General features: G+C 58.4%; 2 protein-coding genes across 5 annotated transcripts; both read right to left on the bottom strand.

The window, feature by feature from the left end:
• Positions 1-1,034: 1,034 nt before the first annotated feature.
• On the bottom strand, positions 1,035-13,234 carry LOC111943049 (solute carrier family 22 member 6-like). 4 transcript variants are annotated; one of them, XM_086870891.1, is made up of 12 exons: positions 13,116-13,193; positions 12,409-12,478; positions 10,469-10,897; positions 10,058-10,161; positions 8,704-8,858; positions 7,933-8,101; positions 7,067-7,190; positions 6,170-6,279; positions 5,215-5,429; positions 3,872-3,980; positions 2,185-2,384; positions 1,035-1,424 (listed from the first exon to the last, which is right to left on the bottom strand). In XM_086870891.1, the coding sequence occupies exons 3-12, from the start codon at positions 10,856-10,858 to the stop codon at positions 1,384-1,386; spliced, it is 1,617 nt and encodes a 538-aa protein (XP_086727017.1). In that variant the 5' UTR covers positions 10,859-10,897; positions 12,409-12,478; positions 13,116-13,193; the 3' UTR covers positions 1,035-1,383. The 4 variants fall into 4 exon arrangements, with proteins under 4 accessions (XP_086727017.1, XP_086727014.1, XP_086727016.1 ...); XM_086870890.1 differs by having other exon boundaries at positions 1,220-1,424; positions 2,185-2,388; positions 12,409-12,475; positions 13,116-13,234; XM_086870889.1 differs by having other exon boundaries at positions 1,220-1,424; positions 2,185-2,388; positions 13,116-13,233.
• Positions 13,235-14,301: 1,067 nt separating this feature from the next.
• On the bottom strand, positions 14,302-20,231 carry LOC111942814 (solute carrier family 22 member 6-B-like). Its single transcript, XM_086870887.1, has 10 exons — positions 19,748-20,231; positions 19,192-19,292; positions 18,671-18,825; positions 18,130-18,298; positions 16,750-16,873; positions 16,284-16,399; positions 15,953-16,167; positions 15,624-15,732; positions 15,332-15,535; positions 14,302-14,633 (listed from the first exon to the last, which is right to left on the bottom strand). Exons 1-10 carry the CDS (start codon positions 20,111-20,113, stop codon positions 14,549-14,551), a joined length of 1,644 nt encoding a protein of 547 aa, XP_086727013.1. The 5' UTR covers positions 20,114-20,231; the 3' UTR covers positions 14,302-14,548.
• Positions 20,232-20,445: the final 214 nt, after the last annotated feature.

Genomic DNA, 20,445 nt, shown 5'->3' with positions numbered 1-20,445 from the left:
ATGAAAACACCCCCAAAATTCTTCTTAAAATCCAAAATATCCCCAAAAGCAGCAACGAATTGACCGAAAGAACCCCAAAAATCCCTGGAAATCCCCCAAAAATGACCCAAAACGACCCCAAAAAACGACTGAAAAATCACCCCAAAGTGCTCAAAATTGACCCAAATTCCCCCCCAAAATTCCGGATCCGAGGCCTCATCCCGGTGGTTTTTCTCCTCCCCGTCCCCGAGCAGGATTTTTGGGGGGAATCGACGGCGTTTTGGTTCAAAAATGGGGTTTTTTTTATTCCCCTTTTTTTTTTCGTTCCCTGCTGGGGGCGGGGACACGGAAATGTCCCAAAAAGGGGGGAATTGACCCCAAATTCCCCTCGGCGAAGCTTCACGGTTGTGTCTTATCCGGGAAAAAGAGCAAAACGACACCGAAACTGCTCATTTTTCGTAATAAAAACGGCAAGAAATGGAATTTGTGGGGTTTTTTTGGGGAGAAATTGGAGGGTTTGGGGGCAAAATGAGGTTTGGGGGAAAAGTTTTGGGGGAAAATGGGAGATTTAGGGGTAAAAACGAGAGATTTGGGGGCAAAAATGGGGATTTGGGGGCAAAAATGGGGGATTTGGGGCAAAAATGGGGATTTGGGGGCAAAAATGGGGAATTTGGGACAAAAATGGGAATTTGGGGGCAAAAATGGGGGATTTGGGGGGGAAATGGGGATTTTGGGGGCAAAAATGGGGGATTTGGGGCAAAAATAGGGGATTTGGGGCAAAAATGGGGGATTTCGGGGTAAAAATTGAGAATCTGCGGGAAAATGGGGGATTTGGGGGTAAAAATGGAGCATTTTGAGGTAGAAATTCCCAATTTCGGGGCTGGGATTTGGCTTCTCAAAGGGCTGAGGTTGAGGTTTCACCGCTTGGGTTTTTGGGGTGAAAAATCCCAGTTTTGGGGTCGGGATTTGGCTTCTCCGTGAGGTTTGTGCCGCCCTTTTTTTGGGTAAAAATCTGCCCCTTTTGGGGTGGTTTTTTTTCCCTCCCGGAAACGCGATTTAATCCCTTTCCCAGATTTATTTTGCAGCCAAATCGCCGGAATTGGGGCAAAGGCCAATGAGCTCCAGGAATTCCAATTAATCCTCGTTAACGAGCTCCGGGGGGGATCCCCCGATGGCTGAGCCCCCTTTTGGGGGGGTGGGGACACCCCCAGATCCTTCAGGACCCCCCGGAACGGCCGGATCCCAAAATTCCCAGATTTTATTGGAATTGAATAAATAACCCCGGGGGGGTGGGGGAGGGGCTGGGGGACTCCAGGGGGTCCCAAATTCCCCAGGGGGGGTCCCAAATCCCCCCCAGAGGGTCCCAAATCCCCCCTCAGGCGCTGTCCTTGCTCTTGGTGCTGCTCAGGGGGACAGCGACGTCGTCGTCCTCGAGGTTCCCCGCCCTGGAGGGACCCCAAAATCTCTTGGTTGTTCCCCAAAATTTCCCCGGATTTTTATCCTTCCCAATCCCAGAGTTTTTCAACCTTTCCCAAAACTTTCAGCTTTCTCCACGAATTGTTCAGGTCTTCTTAAAACTCTCAAACTTTTCTGATCCCAAAACCTCCAACCTGACCCCAAAACCTCCAACCCTAAACCTCCATCCCAACCCCAAAACCTCCAACTCAAAACCATCAACCCGACCACAAGACCTTCATCCCAACCCCAAACCTTCATCCCAACCCCAAACTTCCAACCTGACCCCAAGACCTTCATCCCAACCCAAAAATCTCCAACCCCAAACCTTCATCCCAACCCCAAAACCTCCAACCTGACCCCAAACCTTCATCCCAACCCAAAAACCTCCATCCGAATCCCAAAAACCTGCATCCCCAAACCTCCGTCCCAACCCCAAAACCTCCAACCCAACCCCAAAACCTGACCCCAAAACCATCAACCCAACCCCAAAACCTCCAACCCCAAACCTCCAACCCAACCCCAAAACCTCCAACCCCAAACCTCCAACCTGACCCCAAAACCTCCAACCCCAAACCTCCAACCTGACCCCAAAACCTTCTTCATCCCTTTTTGACCCCAAAGCTCCTGGGTTCCTCCAAGAACCAATCCCACCCCAAACCAGGGATATTCCCCCTGAAAGGGTTTGGGGGTTCTGGGAGGGTTCTGGGGGGTTCTGGGGGGTCCCAGGAGGTCCTGGGGGTTCCTCACCGCCGCTCGACGTCCTTGACGGTCTCGGGCAGGGGCACGTTGCGGGTCTCGGGCAGGAAGCAGGTGGCCACGGCCGAGACGATGGGGGCGGCCCCGTAGATGACGAGCGGCAGCACCGGGGTGACGTCGGCCGCCATGCGCACCAGGGGGGCCACCATCCCCCCCACGCGGGCCATGGTGCCCCCCAGACCCATCCCCGTCTGCCTGTGCCGGGACAGACAACGGGAGGGGGAGAGGGATGGAGGGATGATGGATGGATGATGGATGGATGGATGGATGGATGATGGATGGATGGATGGATGGATGATGGATGTGGATGGATGGATGGATGGATGGATGATGGATGGATGGATGGATGGATGATGGATGGATGGATGATGGATGGATGTGGATGGATGGATGGATGGATGGATGGATGGATGGATGGATGGATGGATGGATGGATGATGGATGATGGATGGATGATGGATGATGGATGGATGGATGATGGATGGATGGATGATGGATGGATGATGGATGGATGGATGGATGGATGATGGATGGATGGATGATGGATGATGGATGGATGGATGGATGGATGATGGATGGATGATGGATGGATGGATGGATGGATGATGGATGGATGGATGGATGGATGGATGGATGGATGGATGATGGATGGATGGATGATGGATGGATGATGGATGATGGATGGATGGATGGATGATGGATGATGGATGGATGGATGATGGATGGATGATGGATGGATGGATGGATGGATGGATGATGAATGATGGATGGATGGATGATGGATGGATGGATGATGGATGATGGATGGATGGATGATGGATGGATGGATGGATGGATGGATGATGGATGATGGATGATGGATGATGGATGATGGATGATGGATGGATGGGTGGATGGATGGATGGATGGATGGATGGATGGATGATGGATGATGGATGGATGGATGGATGGATGGATGATGGATGATGGATGGATGGGTGGATGGATGGATGGATGGATGGATGATGGATGGATGATGGATGGATGGATGATGAATGATGGATGGATGGATGATGGATGGATGGATGGATGGATGGATGGATGGATGATGGATGATGGATGGATGATGGATGATGGATGATGGATGATGGATGGATGGGTGGATGGATGGATGGATGGATGGATGGATGGATGATGGATGATGGATGATGGATAATGGATGGATGATGGATGGATGGATGGATGGATGATGGATGGATGGATGATGGATGGATGGATGGATGGATGGATGGATGGATGATGGATGGATGGATGATGGATGGATGGATGGATGGATGATGGATGGATGATGGATGATGGATGGATGATGGATGGATGATGGATGGATGGATGATGGATGGATGATGGATGATGGATGGATGATGGATGATGGATGGATGGATGGATAATGGATGGAATGGTCAATGGTTGGATTGATGAAGGTTGGGATGATGAAGGTTGGATGGATGAAGGTTGGGGTTGGGTGGATGAAGGCTGGGTTGAAGTTTGGGTGGATGAAGGCTGGGTTGAAGTTTGGGTGGATGAAGGGTGGGTTGATGAAGGTTGGATGAAGGAAGTTTGGGTTGAAGGTTGGGTTTTCACATGGGAGGTGACTGGGCAGTGATGGACAGGTGGGGGCGGGGCTGTGGTGACCACACACCTGATGACAGTGGGGAAGAGCTCCCCGCTGAAGATGTAAGCGCAGTTGAAGGAGGCGGCCAAGGCGCCCTTCCCGACCACGGCGAAGGCCATGCGGAGCATCGGCAGCTCTGGGGACCAGCCGGCCGCGTCACCATCGGCCCCTCTGTGACCACCCACCCAGCATCCTTCACCCTATGTGAGCCTGGGTACCCCTGGTGACCCCTCACCCCTGCAGTGACCCCTCATCCCACTGATGGTCCTTCATCATCCTTCCATCCCATTGTCATCCATCCATCCATCATCCATCCATTATCCATCCATCATCCATCCATCCATCATCCATCCATCATCCATCCATCATCCATCCATCATCCATCCATCATCCATCCATCATCCATCCATCATCCATCCATCATCCATCCATCATCCATCCATCATCCATCCATCCATCATCCATCCATCATCCATCCATCCATCATCCATCCATCATCCATCATCCATCATCCATCCATCCATCCATCCATCCATCCATCATCCATCCATCCATCATCCATCCATCATCCATCCATCCATCCATCCATCCATCCATCATCCATCCATCATCCATCCATCCATCCATCATCCATCATCCATCCATCCATCATCCATCCATCATCCATCCATCATCCATCCATCATCCATCATCCATCCATCCATCCATCCATCATCCATCCATCCATCCATCATCCATCCATCATCCATCCATCATCCATCCATCCATCCATCATCCATCCATCCATCATCCATCCATCATCCATCCATCATCCATCCATCATCCATCATCCATCCATCCATCCATCCATCCATCCATCATCCATCCATCCATCATCCATCCATCATCCATCATCCATCATCCATCCATCCCTCCATCCCCTCTCCACCTCTTTGTCCTTCATCCTCCATCCCTCCATCCCTTTGTCCTTCATCCCTTCATCCTCATCTTCCATTCCTCCATCCCTTTGTCCTCCAACCCATTGTCATCCATCCCATTGTCCTCTATCTCTTTGTCCCTCATCCTCATCCCTCCATCCTCATCCCTCCATCCCATTGTCCTCCTTTCCTTCATCCTCATCCCTCCATCCCTCCCTCCTTCATCCCTCCCTCCTCCATCCTCCATCCCTTTGTCCTCCATCCCATTGTCCTTCATCCCTCCATCCCTCTCTCCTCTATCTCTTTTTCTCATGTTCTCCATTCCTCCATCCCTTTGTCTCCCACCCTCCTCCACCCCATCCTCCTCCCTCCCTCCCCCGTGTTGCTCTCTCCTGGTGTCCCTCTCTCCCCGTGTCCCTCCCTCCTCCCTCTCTCCCGGTGTCCCTCTCCCACCGCTGGGCACGAAGATGTTGGCCAGGATGCAGAGTCCAGCGATGGCCAAGGAGCCTCCCTGGGCCAGACGCCGCCCGAGGCAGGAGATGACCAGCACGGACAGGAGCTTGGCCGGGATGTCCACGGCCCCGAACACCACCTGGCTCAGGTACACGTTGAAACCGAAGCCCTGCAGGTCCATGGCCAACCCGTAGTAGGCGAAGCTGGTGGAGAACCTGGTCCAAAATCCCACAGATCAGCACCGAAACCACCCAAAATGGAGACACCAAAAAGGTGGAGGTTGACCCCCAAAGAGGTGGAGGTTGTCCTCAAGAAGGTGGAGGTTGACCCCAAAAACGTGGAGGTTGACCCCAAAGATGGAGGTTGACCCCAAAAACGTGGAGGTTGACCCCAAAGATGGAGGTTGTTCCCAAACAGGTGAAGGTTGACCCCAAAAAGGTGGAGGTTGATGCCAAAAAGGTGGAGGTTGATGCCAAAAAGGTGGAAGTTGACCCCAAAAAGGTGGAGGTTGACCTCAAAAAGGTGGAGGTTGACCCCAAAAAGGTGGAAGTTGTCCCCAAAGATGGAGATGGACCCCAAGAAAATGGAGGTTGACCCCAAAGGTGGAGGTTGATGCCAAAAAGGTGGAAGTTGACCCCAAAAAGGTGGAAGTTGACCCCAAAAAGGTGGAAGTTGACCCCAAATAGGTGGAAGTTGACCCCAAAAAGGTGGAGGTTGTCCCCAAAGACAGAACTTTGGCCTGGAAGGTGGAGCTTGGTCCCAAGAGAAGATTTTTTTACCCCAGAACTTTTGAGTTTGAACCAGAAAGTCATTTTTTTTCCCCCAAAAAATGGGGGATTTTACCCCAAAAGGGTTTCTTTCCCCAAATATTGGGGTTTTTCCCCAAATATTGGGGGTTTTCCCCCAAACAATGTTTTTTTCCCCAATAAAAGGTATTTTCTTTGCCGGGACGCACCAGACGAAGGAGACCCCGCACGACACCGTCCTCATGCCGGGGGTCCTGACGAGCGCGGCCACGGCCCCGCCGGGCATTGGCGGCTCCCGGCGCACCAGAGCCCGCAGCACCTGCCGGGATCCGCCGGGATCTGTGGGATCCGCTGGGATCCACCGGGATCCACCACGGGATCCACCACGGGATCCACCACGGGATCCACCGGGATCCACTGAGATCTGTGGGATCCACTGGGAGTCCCCTGTGACCCCCTGGGATCTGTGGGATCCACCGGGATCCACTGGGATCCACCCCACTGAGGGGCCCAGGGGGGCTGGGCAGGGGGAGCCGGGGGGGCTTGGAGGGATCCCAGGGGTCCGAGGAGGGATTGGAGGGGTTGAGGAAAGGTCGGGAGGGGGTCCAGGTGATCTGGGGGGGATCTGAGGGGTTTGGATGGGATCCGAGGGGTCTTGGGGGGAGGATCTGAGGGGTCTGGGGGAGATCTGAGGGATCCAGGGGGGAACAGAGGGGTCTGGGAGAGGGTTGGGAGATCTGGAGGGGATCCGAGGGTTTTGGGAGGGATCCAAGGGGTCTGGGGGGGATCCGAGGGTTTTGGGGGGGGATCCAAGGGGTCTGGGGGGGATCCGAGGGTTTTGGGGGGGATCCGAGGGGTCTGGGGGGGATCCGAGGGTTTTGGGGGGGATCCGAGGGGTCTGGGGGGATCAAGGCCGAGAGGGAATGGGTTGTGGGGGATCGATGGGAGAACAGGAGAGGATCTGGGGGGATCTCCCAAAACCGGGGCGGGATCGGGGTCAGGGATAGAAGGGAAGGTCCCGGCGAGCTGCGGGGGGGGGTTTAGGGCGGATCCAGGGGGATTTGGGGGTTCAGAGGGGTCCGGGAGGTGCCCAGACCCCTCCCCACCTCCTCGCTGAGCTTGTCCCCCTCCTCCTTCCTGCCGTTGACCCTCGCGACCTTGCGGAGCCCCCGCAGGGCCAGGTCGGCTCTGCCCGAGGTCACCTGCCAGCGCGCGGACTCCACGTACAGCCTGCGCGGGGACAGGGTGACATCGGCGGGTCCCCAACCCCCCCGGCCCCCCAAGGACCCCCAAGGACGCCCAAAGGATCCAAAACTGGGGGATCAAGGGGTCCCGAACCTCCCCGGTCGCCCAAAGACCCCCAAAGGATCCAAAACTGGGGGGTCAAGGGGTCCCGAACCTCCCCGGTCGCCCAAGGATCCCCAAAGCATCCAAAACTGGGGGGTCAGGGGGTCCTGAACCCCTCCAACACCTCCCACTGCCCCCAAGGGTCCTAAACTGGGGGGTCAGGGGGTCCCGAACCACCCCGGTCACCCAAGGACCACAAAGGATCTCAGATTGGGGGTGGACACTTATGTGGGCACCAGGAGTGGACACCAGGGATGGACACTTGTGTGGACACTGGCATGGACACTGGCATGGACACCAAGGGTGGACACCGGGGATGGACACTTGCGTGGGCACCAGGAGTGGACACCAGGGATGGACACTGGGATGGACACCAGGGATGGACACTGGGGTGGACACCAGGAGTGGACACTGGGGTGGACACTGGGATGGACACCAGGGATGGACACTGGGGTGGACACCGGGGATGGACACTGGGGTGGACACCAGGAGTGGACACTGGGGTGGACACTGGGATGGACACCGGGGATGGACACTGGGGTGGACACCAGGGATGGACACTGCAGTGGACACTGGGGTGGACACCGAGGATGGACACTGGGGTGGACACCCGGGGGTCCCGTACCAGGAGTAGAAGAAGAAGACGAAGAAGGGCAGGGACACGACGAGCTGGAGCTGCCGCCAGTGCGGGAGCGCGAAGGCCGCGGCCGCCAGCACGAACTGGCCCAGGGTGTAGCAGTAGCCATTGATGGTGCCCACCACGGCCCGCGCCTCCGTCGGGATCCACTCCATGCCTGCGGCACGACCGCGGCCTCGGGAGCTGTCCCGGGGGCTGGGGTGGGCTTGGGGAGTGGGCTGGGGGGGCTGGGATCCTCCCGTGGGTCACTGGGGTGGGCTTGGGTCAGTGGGGTTGGGTCAGTGGGGTTGGGTCAGTGGGGTTGGGTCTGGGGTGCACGTTGGGGTCAATGGGGTGGGTTTGGGGCCAGGACCCTCCCATGGGTCGGTGGGTTATGGGGTGAATGTGTGGGTCCCTCCCTGTTAGGGGATCCCTCCCGGGGCAGGGGGTCCCATCCTGTTTGGGGGTCCCTCCCTGGTTGTGGGTCCGGGGTGGGGGTCCCATCCTTTTTGGGGGTCCCTCCCAGGGTTGTGGGTCCCTCCCGGGATTGGGAGTCCCCCCCGGGGCTTGGGGGTCTCTCCCGGGGTTTGGGGGTTCCTCCCCCCCCGGGGTTTGGGGGTCCCTCTCCGGGTTTTAAGGGTTCCTCCCAGGGTTTGTGGTTCCCTCCCGGGTTTGGGGGTCTCTCCCGGAGTTTATGGTTCCCTCCCGGGTTTGTGGTTCCCTCCCAGGATTGGGGGTCCCCCCCCGGGGTTGGGGGTCCCGCGGGGGTCCCGTGCTCACAGAGGGAGGCGGAGTTGAGGGACACTCCGGCCATGGCCAGCCCGCTCAGGAAGCGGCACAGGCAGTAGAGCAGGAGCGAGGGGGCCGCGGCCGTGCCCACCCCCGCCGCCCCCAGCTGCAGGTAACACCAGGTGAGCAGCGCCCGGCGGCCGAACCTGCGGGGACACGGCACTGGGAGCACTGGGAGCACTGGGAGCACTGGGATCAGTGGGAGCACTGGGAGGGCACTGGGAGCACTGGGAGGGCACTGGGAGGGCACTGGGAGCACTGGGAGCACTGGGAGGGCACTGGGGGGCACTGGGGGGGCACTGGGAGCACTGGGAGGGCACTGGGGGGGGCACTGGGAGCACTGGGGGGACACTGGGAGCACTGAGAGCACTGGGGGGGCACTGGGGGGCACTGGGAGTACTGGGGGGGCACTGGGAGGGCACTGGGGGGGCACTGGGGGGGCACTGGGAGCACTGGGAGGGCACTGAGAGGGCACTGGGAGCGCTGGGAGCACTGGGGGGGCACTGGGAGCACTGGGAGCACTGGGAGCACTGGGAGCACTGGGAGGGCACTGGGGGGCACTGGGAGCACTGGGAGGGCACTGGGGGGCACTGGGGGGGCACTGGGAGCACTGGGGGGGCACTGGGAGGGCACTGGGAGCACTGGGAGCACTGGGGGGGCACTGGGAGGGCACTGGGAGCACTGGGAGCACTGGGGGGGCACTGGGGGGGCACTGGGGGGGCACTGGGGGGGCACTGGGAGTACTGGGGGGGCACTGGGAGGGCACTGGGGGGGCACTGGGAGCACTGGGAGGGCACTGAGAGGGCACTGGGAGCACTGGGAGCACTGGGGGGGCACTGGGAGTACTGGGAGAACTGGGGGGGCACTGGGAGCACTGGGAGGGCACTGGGAGGGCACTGGGAGCACTGGGAGGGCACTGGGAGGGCACTGGGAGCACTGGGGGGGCACTGGGAGCACTGGGAGCACTGGGAGGGCACTGGGAGCACTGGGGGGGCACTGGGAGGACTGGGAGCACTGGGATGTGGGGAACTGGAGCTACTGGGGTGGGATGAGAAGGTTGGATTCTGTGGGTACTGGGAAGGGGGACATGGGGTGCTGGGGTCACTGGGACAGGGCCAGTGGGAACTGGGGTGGGGGCACTGGGAGCACTGGGATGAAGGACACGGGCACTGGGAACACTGGGAGTGACTTGGGGACAAGGGTGATGGGACAGCCCCACCCTGGGGACACTGGGACCAGGGGGGCCAGAGGGAGTGGAGAACACGCCACCCCCTCCCCCTTCCCAGTCCCTCCCAGTCCCTCCCAGTCCCTCCCAGTCCCTCCCAGTCCCTCCCAGTCCACGCACTTGTCGGAGAGGACCCCGAAGAGGCCGGAGCCCAGCAGGATCCCGGCCATGTAGATGGACTGGGCCACCTGCCTCAGCTTCTTGGAGTCACACACCAGGTCCCACTGCCACCGGGAGGGGACATGGTGTCACCACGGGGTCACCACGGGGTCACCACGGGGACACCATGGGGACACCACGGGGTCACCACGGGGTCACCACGGGGACACCACAGGGACACCACGGGGTCACCACGGGGTCACCACAGGGACACCACAGGGACACCACGGGTGTCACCATGGGGTTACCACAGGGCCACTATGGGGACACCATGGGACCACCACGGGGTCACCATGGGGGTCACCACAGGGCCACCACCAGGCCACTGGGATTCCCCCACCCTGGGGACCCCGGGCTGTCACCCTCCCTCACCTCGGTGACGATGGTGTCAGTGAAGATGCCCTCCAGGTACATCCAGCCGTCGTGGCACGGCTCGGTGGCCGCCGCGGTGGCCGTGCCGTTGGCCGCGGCGCTGGCCGAGCCGTTGGCGTCCAGGAGGTGCCACTGGGGCTCCACGTAGCGGCGGCAGCGCTGGGGCCGGTGGTGGCCGTCCCAGGGGATGGACACCACCAGGGGGACGTCGGCCACGGTGGCGTTGGCCACCGGCCGGGGCCGGCAGTGGTGCTCGGGGACGCCGGCGGTGAAGTTCTGCAGGAGGTTGTGGCTGGCCAGCATGAGCAGCGGGATGGCCAGCGCGGCCACGTAGGTCACCTGGAAGCGGCCCATGCCGCCCAGGCGGGCCAGCAGCTCCACGAAGGACATGGCCAGAGAGGGGACGGAGCTGGACACTGCCCAGGTCAGCTGGGGGTGGGAGGAGGAGGAAAGGGTAAGGATGGAGCAGGGGGTGGTCAAGGAATGGCCACAGGGTGGTCAGGGGATGGAGGATCCAGGGATGGATCCAGGGATGGATCCAGGGATGGATCCAAGGATGGATCCAGGGGTGGATCCAGGGATGGATCCAGGGATGGATCCAGAGGAGCATCCAGAGGAGGATCCAGGGGTGGATTCCGGGGTGGATCCAGAGGTGGATCCAGGGGTGGATCCAGGGATGGATCCAGGGGTGGATTCCGGGGTGGATCCAGAGGAGCATCCAGGGGTGGATCCAGGGATGGATCCAGGGGTGGATCCAGGGGTGGATTCCGGGGTGGATCCAGAGGAGGATCCAGGGACGGATCCAGAGGAGCATCCAGGGACGGATCCAGAGGAACATCCAGGGATGGATCCAGGGGTGGATCCAGGGGTGGATCCAAGGATGGATCCAGGGGTGGATCCAGGGACGGATCCAGGGACGGATCCAGGGGTGGATCCAGGAGTGGATCCAGGTGGGTCAGGAGAGGTCCAGGATGCTTTGGGTGGTCGGTGCAGGGATGGCCGAGGGGGGGAGGGAGGAGGATGAGGGTTGGATCCAGGGGTGGAGGAAGGACACGGAGGGGCCAAGGGTGGACGGAGGGTGGTGGGTGGTCCCCAGCTCGGCCACAGGACCCCCAAGAACGGCACCAAGGACCCCCTATTGATCCCCTATTGATTGGTCAATCCAATCAATCAATCAATCAATCAATTTATTGGCCTATCAGATGGATCAGCTGATGTGTTGATGGATTGATCCATCCCTTGATCAATGGATTTATCAGTCCGACTGATCAATCTGCTGCCCAGTCTATCAATCTATCGATCTCTGTTGATCTATTGATAGATCATTCTATCAATCCATCAGTCTCTCTGATCTATCAATATATTGATCTATTCATCAATCCACCTATCACCCTGTCACTCTCAGTCTATAATCAATCAATCAATCAATCAATCAATCACTGGTTATTTCTTGCTCTCAGCTCCCCCCATTCCTTCATTAATTAATCAATCAGTCAATCAATCAATCAATCACTGATTATTTCTTGCTCTCAGCTCCCCCCATCCCTTCCTTAATTAATCAATCGATCAATCAATCAATCAATCAATCCTCTCTCCCCCTGTCCCACCAACCCCTGGGATCCCTCAGGATCGATTGATCCCCACCTGTTCTCTTCCTCCCTCGGCCGCTCCTGGGCTCCGGCTCTGGGACTGTCCGGCCTCTCCGGCCGTCCCTCTGTCCCTCTGGCCGTCCCCCTGTCCCTCCGGCCGTCCCTCTGTCCCTCTGGCCGTCCCTCTGTCCCTCTGGCCGTCCCCCTGTCCCTCTGGCCGTCCCTCCCCCGGCCCCGCCCCCTCCTTCACCCCTCGGTCAATCGATCGATCGGTGGATCAATGGATTTCTCTGCTGCCCACGCCTGTCTCTGCCCATTTATTGATCCTTAGCCTATCAATAAATTGATTACCTGCTGATAATCCACCTATTGATTGATCTATTGGTCCCCCTGCCAATCAATCCAGCGAGTTCTTTCTCTGCTGATAAATTATTGATCATTAACCTCCCCTTATCTATAACAGGTTGATCATAATTAGTCCATGATCTCTTCATGTATTAGTTTATTGATCCCTATGTTTCTGTTATTGATCTATTGATTGATCTATTCATCTGTTGGTGGCTTGATCAATCAATCTCTTGATCTAGAGGGATGTCTATTGATCCATCTGTTGTCTGTGTATCTCTAGCACCAATAAATTGATCTTTAATTTAATAATTGATCATCCAATTGATCTCTATTTTCCTATTGATGATTCTATTGAACCACGATCAGAATAATGATCTCCTTCTCCATCAATCATTCTAATGATCCAGTTATAGATTTATAATCTATTGATTAATGTACCAATCTTAAACTCTCTATTGATCAGTCTCTTGGCCTGTAAATCTTCCTATTGATTGATTGATTGATTGACCTTTAATTGCTCTCTTGATTGATTTATTGACCTTTAATCCTTCTATTGGTTGATTTATTTATTTTGATCTCTCTATTGATCAACCTCCTGACCTATAATCTCTCTATTGATCAGCCCTTCCCTCCATCGATCGATCTATTGATCTCCTGCCCTCACTGGGCTCTCCATGACCAACCCATCGATCGCTCTATTGATCACTCACCTGTCGGTCGCTCCCGGTACCTGCCGGTCTCTCCCAGCACCGGATCCCGCTGCCCGGAGCCCTCGGCCGGCCGCTACCACCCCTCAGCCCCGTGGCTGCCCATGGCCCTGCCCTGCCCCCGGCCTGGCCCCGCTCCTATTTAAGGCCACCCCGGTCCCGGTTAACGTTTGACTCCGGATCCGGCCATGGGTCGGTGGAGACGCTCTCGGGGCGGAAACGCCGGTGCCGACCACGCCGGACCCACCCGGAGACACCCAACGGCTGACCCTCCATCCCACCAAACCCATCCTCTTCCTCGCCCTGGAAGCCCCCAGACCCCGGCAGATGGGGACCCCCGGCCCCTCCGGCCCGTTCTGCCCCTCCAGGGTGGATCATTGATGAGGCAAAGTCCTGGGGGCCCTGAACCGCATCCCTGGGAGCCCCTTGGACCCCGGGCAGGAGGGCGGCGGGAGCAGCGGAGCGTGGGCGGTGACGGGGGGAGCCGGACACCCGGACTGGCACCGGCCGGGTCAGGGGACAGGAGGGAACGGCGTGGGCTGCGTGTCCGGACATGTGGATCCTTGGGATCTGGGGATCCTTGGCACTTCTGGGACATCTCGTGGCATCCCTGAGTCCTCAGAGTGCCGGGATCCTTGGGATGCCTGGGGGTCTGGATCCCTGGGATCCTGGGTCCCTGAACATTCCAACAGCGGAGTCCTTGGTCCTCAGGATCCCTGGGTCTTTGGGATCCTCGGGATCCCTGGGATCTTGGGATGTCTGGGCACCCTGGTGCCTGTGACCTTGGGCCCCTGGGATCCCTGGACATCCAAGCACCGGAATCCTCGGGATCCTGGGACTTTGGGATGTCCAGGAACAGGGTTTGCAGGTCTTTGGGATCCCTGGGCACCCGGACATGGGGGGGATTCTTTGGGATCCCCCATCCTCGGGATCTCTGGATCCTCGGGATCCCCCATCCTCGGGACCCCAGATCCTTCCCGCACTCTCTCCTGAGATTGTCCGTCCCCGGCAGCTCCGGCCGAGGGGGGAAGGGCCGGGCGGGGGTCCCGCGGTGCCGAGGCCGCAGTGTCCCGCTGGCTTCGTGTTTTCCTTCGGGGCGGGACAGGTCCGGCTGCGCAGGACCCCCCGCGGCCGTGGGAAAACAACCCCCGCCCCCACCCCCGCCCCCACCGGCCGCGTTTCACACGAGTTTTGCTTTTATTGTTTTTTATTCCAGCACGGCCGAACCCTTCTCCATGCGGCGATTTCGGGGGGCCCCAGCGTCCCCCCCAGATCTGCAGGGAGGGGGGACCCGGGTCCTTGTGGTCGCTGTTGTCCCTCTGCTCTTCGGGGGGGGTTTGAACCCCCTCCACCCCCCAAAACCCCAAATCCTGCTCCTTCATCCGGCAGGAGCATCGAGGGCTGAGGATTTTGGGGGTCCCCTGGTGGCGGTGGCACTAACGGGGCCCTGTGGAGTTGATGGACTGGGTGGGCTGGAGCAGGACCTGGAGGTGTTGGGCTTCGTCCTTCTGGGATTGTGTCCTGGTGGGGAGGGAGGGATGGGTGGGGGTTTGAAGGGAACAGGGGGGTTTTCATGGTGTTGGTCCATCCCATCCCATCCCATCCCATCCCATCCCATCCCATCCCATCCATCCATCCATCATCCATCCATCCATCATCCATCCATCATCCATCATCCATCCATCCATCATCCATCATCCATCCATCCATCCATCCATCCATCCATCCATTCATCCATCCATCCATCCATCCATCATCCATCCATCCATCCATCCATCCATCATCCATCCATCCATCCATCATCCATCATCCATCCATCCATCATCCATCATCCATCCATCCATCCATCATCCATCCATCCATCATCCATCCATCATCCATCATCCATCCATCCATCATCCATCATCCATCCATCCATCCATCCATCCATCCATCCATTCATCCATCCATCCATCCATCCATCATCCATCCATCCATCCATCCATCCATCATCCATCCATCCATCCATCATCCATCCATCCATCATCCATCCATCCATCCATCCATCATCCATCCATCATCCATCCATCATCCATCCATCATCCATCCATCCATCCCCACCAACGTCCATCTCTCCACCCCCACGTGTACCCAACCCTTCTCTTCCTCTGTCCCTCCTCATCCTCCGTCCCTTCCCACCATCCATCCATTCCCTCATCCCTCGTCCTCTCCAACCCCACCTTCTCTCCACCTCCTCCACGGTCTCGGGCAGGGCCAGGTTCCGTGTCTCGGGCAGGAACACGGCCACCAGCCCCGACACCACGGGCGCGGCGCCGTAGATGATGAAGGGCAGCGCCGGGAAGACCTCGCCCACCATCTTCACCAGGGGGGCAATGATGCTGCCCAGCCGTGACATGGTGTTGGCCAAGCCCATGCCCGTCTGCCTGTGGGACACCCAGAGCTCCTGAGGGCACCTGAGGGCACCTGAGGGACCACCCTGGCACGGCCAGCCCGGCCACGCCCCCTCCTTACCGGATCACGGTGGGGTAGAGCTCGCCTGTGTAGAGGAAGACGCAGTTGAAGGATGCAGCCAAACAACCTTTCCCAAAGACGGCCAGGGCTGTCCGGAGTGTCTGGAGGTCTGTGGGGACAACGGGACACCTGGGCGTCACCTCCGTGTCCCTACTTGGGCTGGGCTCGCTTGACAAGAGAAAACCCCAAAAACCAGGATTTGGGGTAAATCCCCCCCAAAAACCCAAAATCACCCAATCTGGGGGTCCCATCAATGGGTTGAGCTCATCTGGGCCATCCCAGGGAGGTTGGAGATGAGGGGACACCACTGCCACCACCCCTGGCCTCACCTCGTGGCACAAAGACGTTGGCCAGGATGGCCAAGCCGGCCAGGATGAGGGCAGCGGCCTGGGTGAAGCGGCGCCCCACATAGGTGATGGTGAGGATGGACACCAGCTTGGCCGGGATGTCCACGGCACCGAAGATCAGCTGGATCACGTAGATGTTGAACTCAAAGTTCTGCAGGTCCATGGCCAGCCCGTAGTAGGCGAAGCTGGTGGAGAACCTGGGCCATGGTGGCGGGGGTGAAAATGTGGGGAGGTGTGGGGTGGCAATGGGGGGGTCAGGGACGTGGAGGGGGATGGACAACCACCCACTGGTGTCCTCCACCGCCGGCCGTACCACACGAAGCAGAGGCAGAAGGAGATGCGGCGCACGACCGGCGTCCGGACCAGGTCAACCACGGTGTGACGTGTCCCTGACGACGTCATCTCCTTCTCCATGTGGGACCTCAGGGTCTGGGGGGACAGGGGGGGCTCTGGGATGGGGGTGGGGCACGGGGGACCCTCTTGAACCTGGGCAGGTCTGGGCAGGATGGGGGAAACAGAGGCTGGAGGATCATGGGTGGATGGCGGGATGAAGATGGTGGATTCGTGGATGGGTGGAAGGGATGGATGGGATGGGTGGAAATGGAAGAGATGGAGATGATGGACGTCATTGAGATGGTGATGATGAATGGATGGATGGACAGGATGCATAAGGGATGATGGATGACCATGGATGGACAGTTGTCCATGGGGTGGATACTTAAGGGACCCCTGTGAAATGTCCCAGGGACACCCTGGGGGACCCAGAAGGGACCCTTTACTTCTATGTCGAGCTTGTCCCCTTCCTCCTTCTTCCCGTTGATCCTGGCCACCTTCTGGAGCTCCCGCAGGGCCTGGTGGGACCTCCCCACCATGACAAGCCACCGCGCTGACTCCGTCAGCCACCTGGGCGGGAGGGAACGGCGCAGGAGCTCAAACATTGTCACTGTCCCACCTCCATCCAACCAGCAATGATCCCCCACCCCTGTGGTCATCTCTCCATGTCCCCACTGTCCACACAGCCATTCCTGGATGCTCTCTTTGTCCAGCTCTGCTCCCACCTTTCCCTCTGTCCACCTGTCCATGCACCCCTCACTGTTCCATCCATCCACCATCCATCCATCATCCATCCATCCATCCATCGTCCATCATCCATCATCCATCCATCCATCATCCATCCATCCATCGTCCATCATCCATCATCCATCCATCCATCATCCATCCATCCATCATCCATCCATCATCCATCCATCCATCATCCATCCATCATCCCTCCATCCATCCATCATCCATCCATCATCCATCATCCATCATCCATCATCCATCCATCATCCATCCATCCATCATCCATCCATCCATCATCCATCCATCATCCATCCATCCATCCATCCATCCATCCATCATCCATCCATCATCCATCATCCATCCATCCATCATCCATCCATCCATTCATCATCCAGCCATCCATCCATCCATCCATCCATCCATCATCCATCATCCATCCATCATCCCTCCATCCATCCATCATCCATCCATCCATCATCCATCCATCATCCATCCATCCATTCATCATCCAGCCATCCATCCATCCATCCATCCATCATCCATCATCCATCCATCCATCATCCATCCATCATCCATCCATCCATCCATCCATCCATCCATCCATCCATCCATCCCTCCATCCATCCATCATCCATCCATCATCCATCCATCCATTCATCATCCAGCCATCCATCCATCCATCCATCCATCATCCATCATCCATCCATCCATCCATCATCCATCCATCCATCCATCATCCATCCATCATCCATCCATCCATCCATCATCCATCCATCATCCATCCATCCATCCATCCATCATCATCCATCCATCATCCATCATCCATCCATCCATCCATCCATCCATCCATCCATCATCCATCCATCATCCATCCATCATCCATCCATCATCCATCCATCCATCCATCCATCCATCCATCCATCCATCCATCCATCCATCATCCATCCATCATCCATCCATCCATCATCCATCCATCATCCATCCATCCATCCATCCATCATCCATCCATCCATCATCCATCAACCATCCATCCATCCATCCATCATCCATCCCTCCATCCCTCCATTCCTCCATCCCTCACCCTTCCTCCTCCTCACCAGGAGTAGAGGAAGAAGCCGAAGAAGGGCAGGGACACCGCGAGCTGCAGCTGGCGCCAGTCGGGGATGGCGAAGGCGACGCCGGCCAGCAGGAACTGCCCGGCGGTGTAGCAGTACCCCATGAAGGTCCCCACCAGCGCCCGCATGTGTGTCGGCATCCACTCCAGCGCTGCGGGACATGGCACGTGGGGACCACCCGCGACTGCCCACCGGTACCCCAGGGGACGGGGACACCACTGGGACGGTGCCCAGGGGACATGGAGACCACCGGGATGGTGCCCAGGGGACATGGAGACCACCAGAATGGTACCCACTGGTTCTGAGAGGATACACAGGTGCCATGGGGACATGGTGCCCAGAGGAACATGGAGCCCAGGGTAGGTTCTGGGGGGACAAGGACCCACAGGTGCCATGGGGACATGGAGGCCACCAGGATGGTGCCTGGAGGACATGGACACCACTGGGATGGTTCCCACAGGTTCAGGGGGGACACGGAGCCCACCCAGGCAGGTGCCCAGGGCAGGAACCGGGGGTCACGTACAGAGGGAGACGCTGTTGAGGACGATGCCCGAGAAGGCCATGCCCGTCAGGAAGCGGAACAGGCAGTAGACGGTGAAGGTGGGCGCGAAGGATGAGCAGGTGCCCATGGCGGCCATCTGCAGGTAGCACCAGGTGAGCACCAAGCGGCGGCCAAACCTGGACGGGGAGGAGGAGGAGGAGGAGGAGGATCAGCAGGGCGTGAGGGGGAAGAGATGGGAGCAGAGGATAAGAGGAGGAAGAGATGGGAGGAGGAGGAGCAGGAGCAGGAGCAGGAGAAGTGGAGGAGAAAGTGGAGAGGAGGAGGAGTAGACACAAGAAAGATGAAGAAGGGGGCAGGGGAAGGAAGAGGTGGTGAAGAGGAGGAAAAAGGAGTGAGGAAGGTGAGGAAGAGGGAGAGGGGTGAGGAGAAAAAGGGGATGAGGAGGAAAAAGAGGGTGAGGAGGAGGAAGAGGAGTAGGGAATGAAGAAGAGGCAGAGAGGGTGAGACGACCCCCGTGGTGCCCCCCACCTGCCACCCCTCACCTGTCCGAGAGCCCCCCGAAGACGCCGCCCACCAGGACTCCAGCCATGTAGAGTGACTGCGCCAGCTGCCTGAGCCCCCGGGAGCTGCACACCAGGTCCCACTGCCGAGGGACAAGGACACGGCGTGGGACAGAGATCAGGGTTCCCTCTGGCCTCCCGAACCCCAAAATCACCCGTGGTGGCCAGTAAGGTCAATGAGTGGCCAATGGAGAGGTGACACTGAATGCTTGGCCACCCTTCCCATCATCACCATGGCTGGAAGGTCCATGCAAGGACCCTGTGACCCCCTTGTGACCCCTTGTGACCCCTTGTGACCCCCTTGTGACCCTCTTGTGACCTCCTTGTTGATGGCCACCAATTCTCCATCCCTTCCTTCCCCTCCTGGGGCTTCCTGAGTATCTCCACCGGAGGTTGAGTGGAGAAGTTGCTCCAGCTCGGAGAGGTCAGTGTTGTGTTGGCAGCAGACCCTTCGTTGGTGCCTCTAGGTGGGACCCACCCATGGAATTGGGTTAAAATCCCACCAGACCCCCCCAAACCTCTCCCCTCCCCGTCCCACCTCAGTGATGATGGTGCTGGTGAAGACGCTGCGGTCGTAGGTCCAACCATCGCCGCACGGCTCCGTCTCCGGCTGAGAGCCGTTGGGCGCAGAAACGTTGGCCTCCAGAAGCCACCACTGGGGTGTCACAAAGCGCTGGCACCGCTCCCCGCGGGGCACCCAGACCCTCAGCAGGGCCTCGGGGTCGAGGCCGCTGGCGTTGGCCTCCGGGCGCAGGCGGCACCGGTGGTCGCTGGTGGCAGCGGTGAAGTTCTGCAGGAGGTTGTGGCTGGCCATCATCAGCACGGGCAGGGACAGGAGCAGCACCGAGACCACCTGGAAGCGCCCCATGCCCCCCACGTGCTCCAGGAGGCTGGCAAAAGCCATCTTGCCACCACCGGGGCCTGGGAACGCCCCACAGCCATGCAGAGCCCCGGATTTCAGGGGTTTCAGCCCAAAAATGCCGCCCGGTCCCACGCGGTGCCTTCCCTCCTGCAGCACCCAGGGGTGGTCTCCTATATAACCCAGCCATCGGTGGGTTGGGTTAATGTTTGACATCTCCGGGGGGTTTTTGGTGGTTTTCCAGCAGGAGAAGGCAAAAGTGCAGAAAAAGGTGTCCAGGGAGGGGGTAAAAAAAAAGGTGTTTTAGGGACAAAAGTCCCCCAAAGTGGGGCAGAACTGGAGCCATTTGGGTCAAGGAGACAAGGAATACCTGATTT

Source organism: Cyanistes caeruleus, chromosome 34 (genome assembly GCF_971803275.1).
Source record: "Cyanistes caeruleus chromosome 34, bCyaCae1.hap1.1, whole genome shotgun sequence".
Taxonomy (NCBI): Eukaryota; Metazoa; Chordata; class Aves; order Passeriformes; family Paridae; genus Cyanistes; species Cyanistes caeruleus.
Note: the sequence above shows the minus strand (reverse complement) of the source record. Positions and strands in the feature narration are given on the sequence as shown.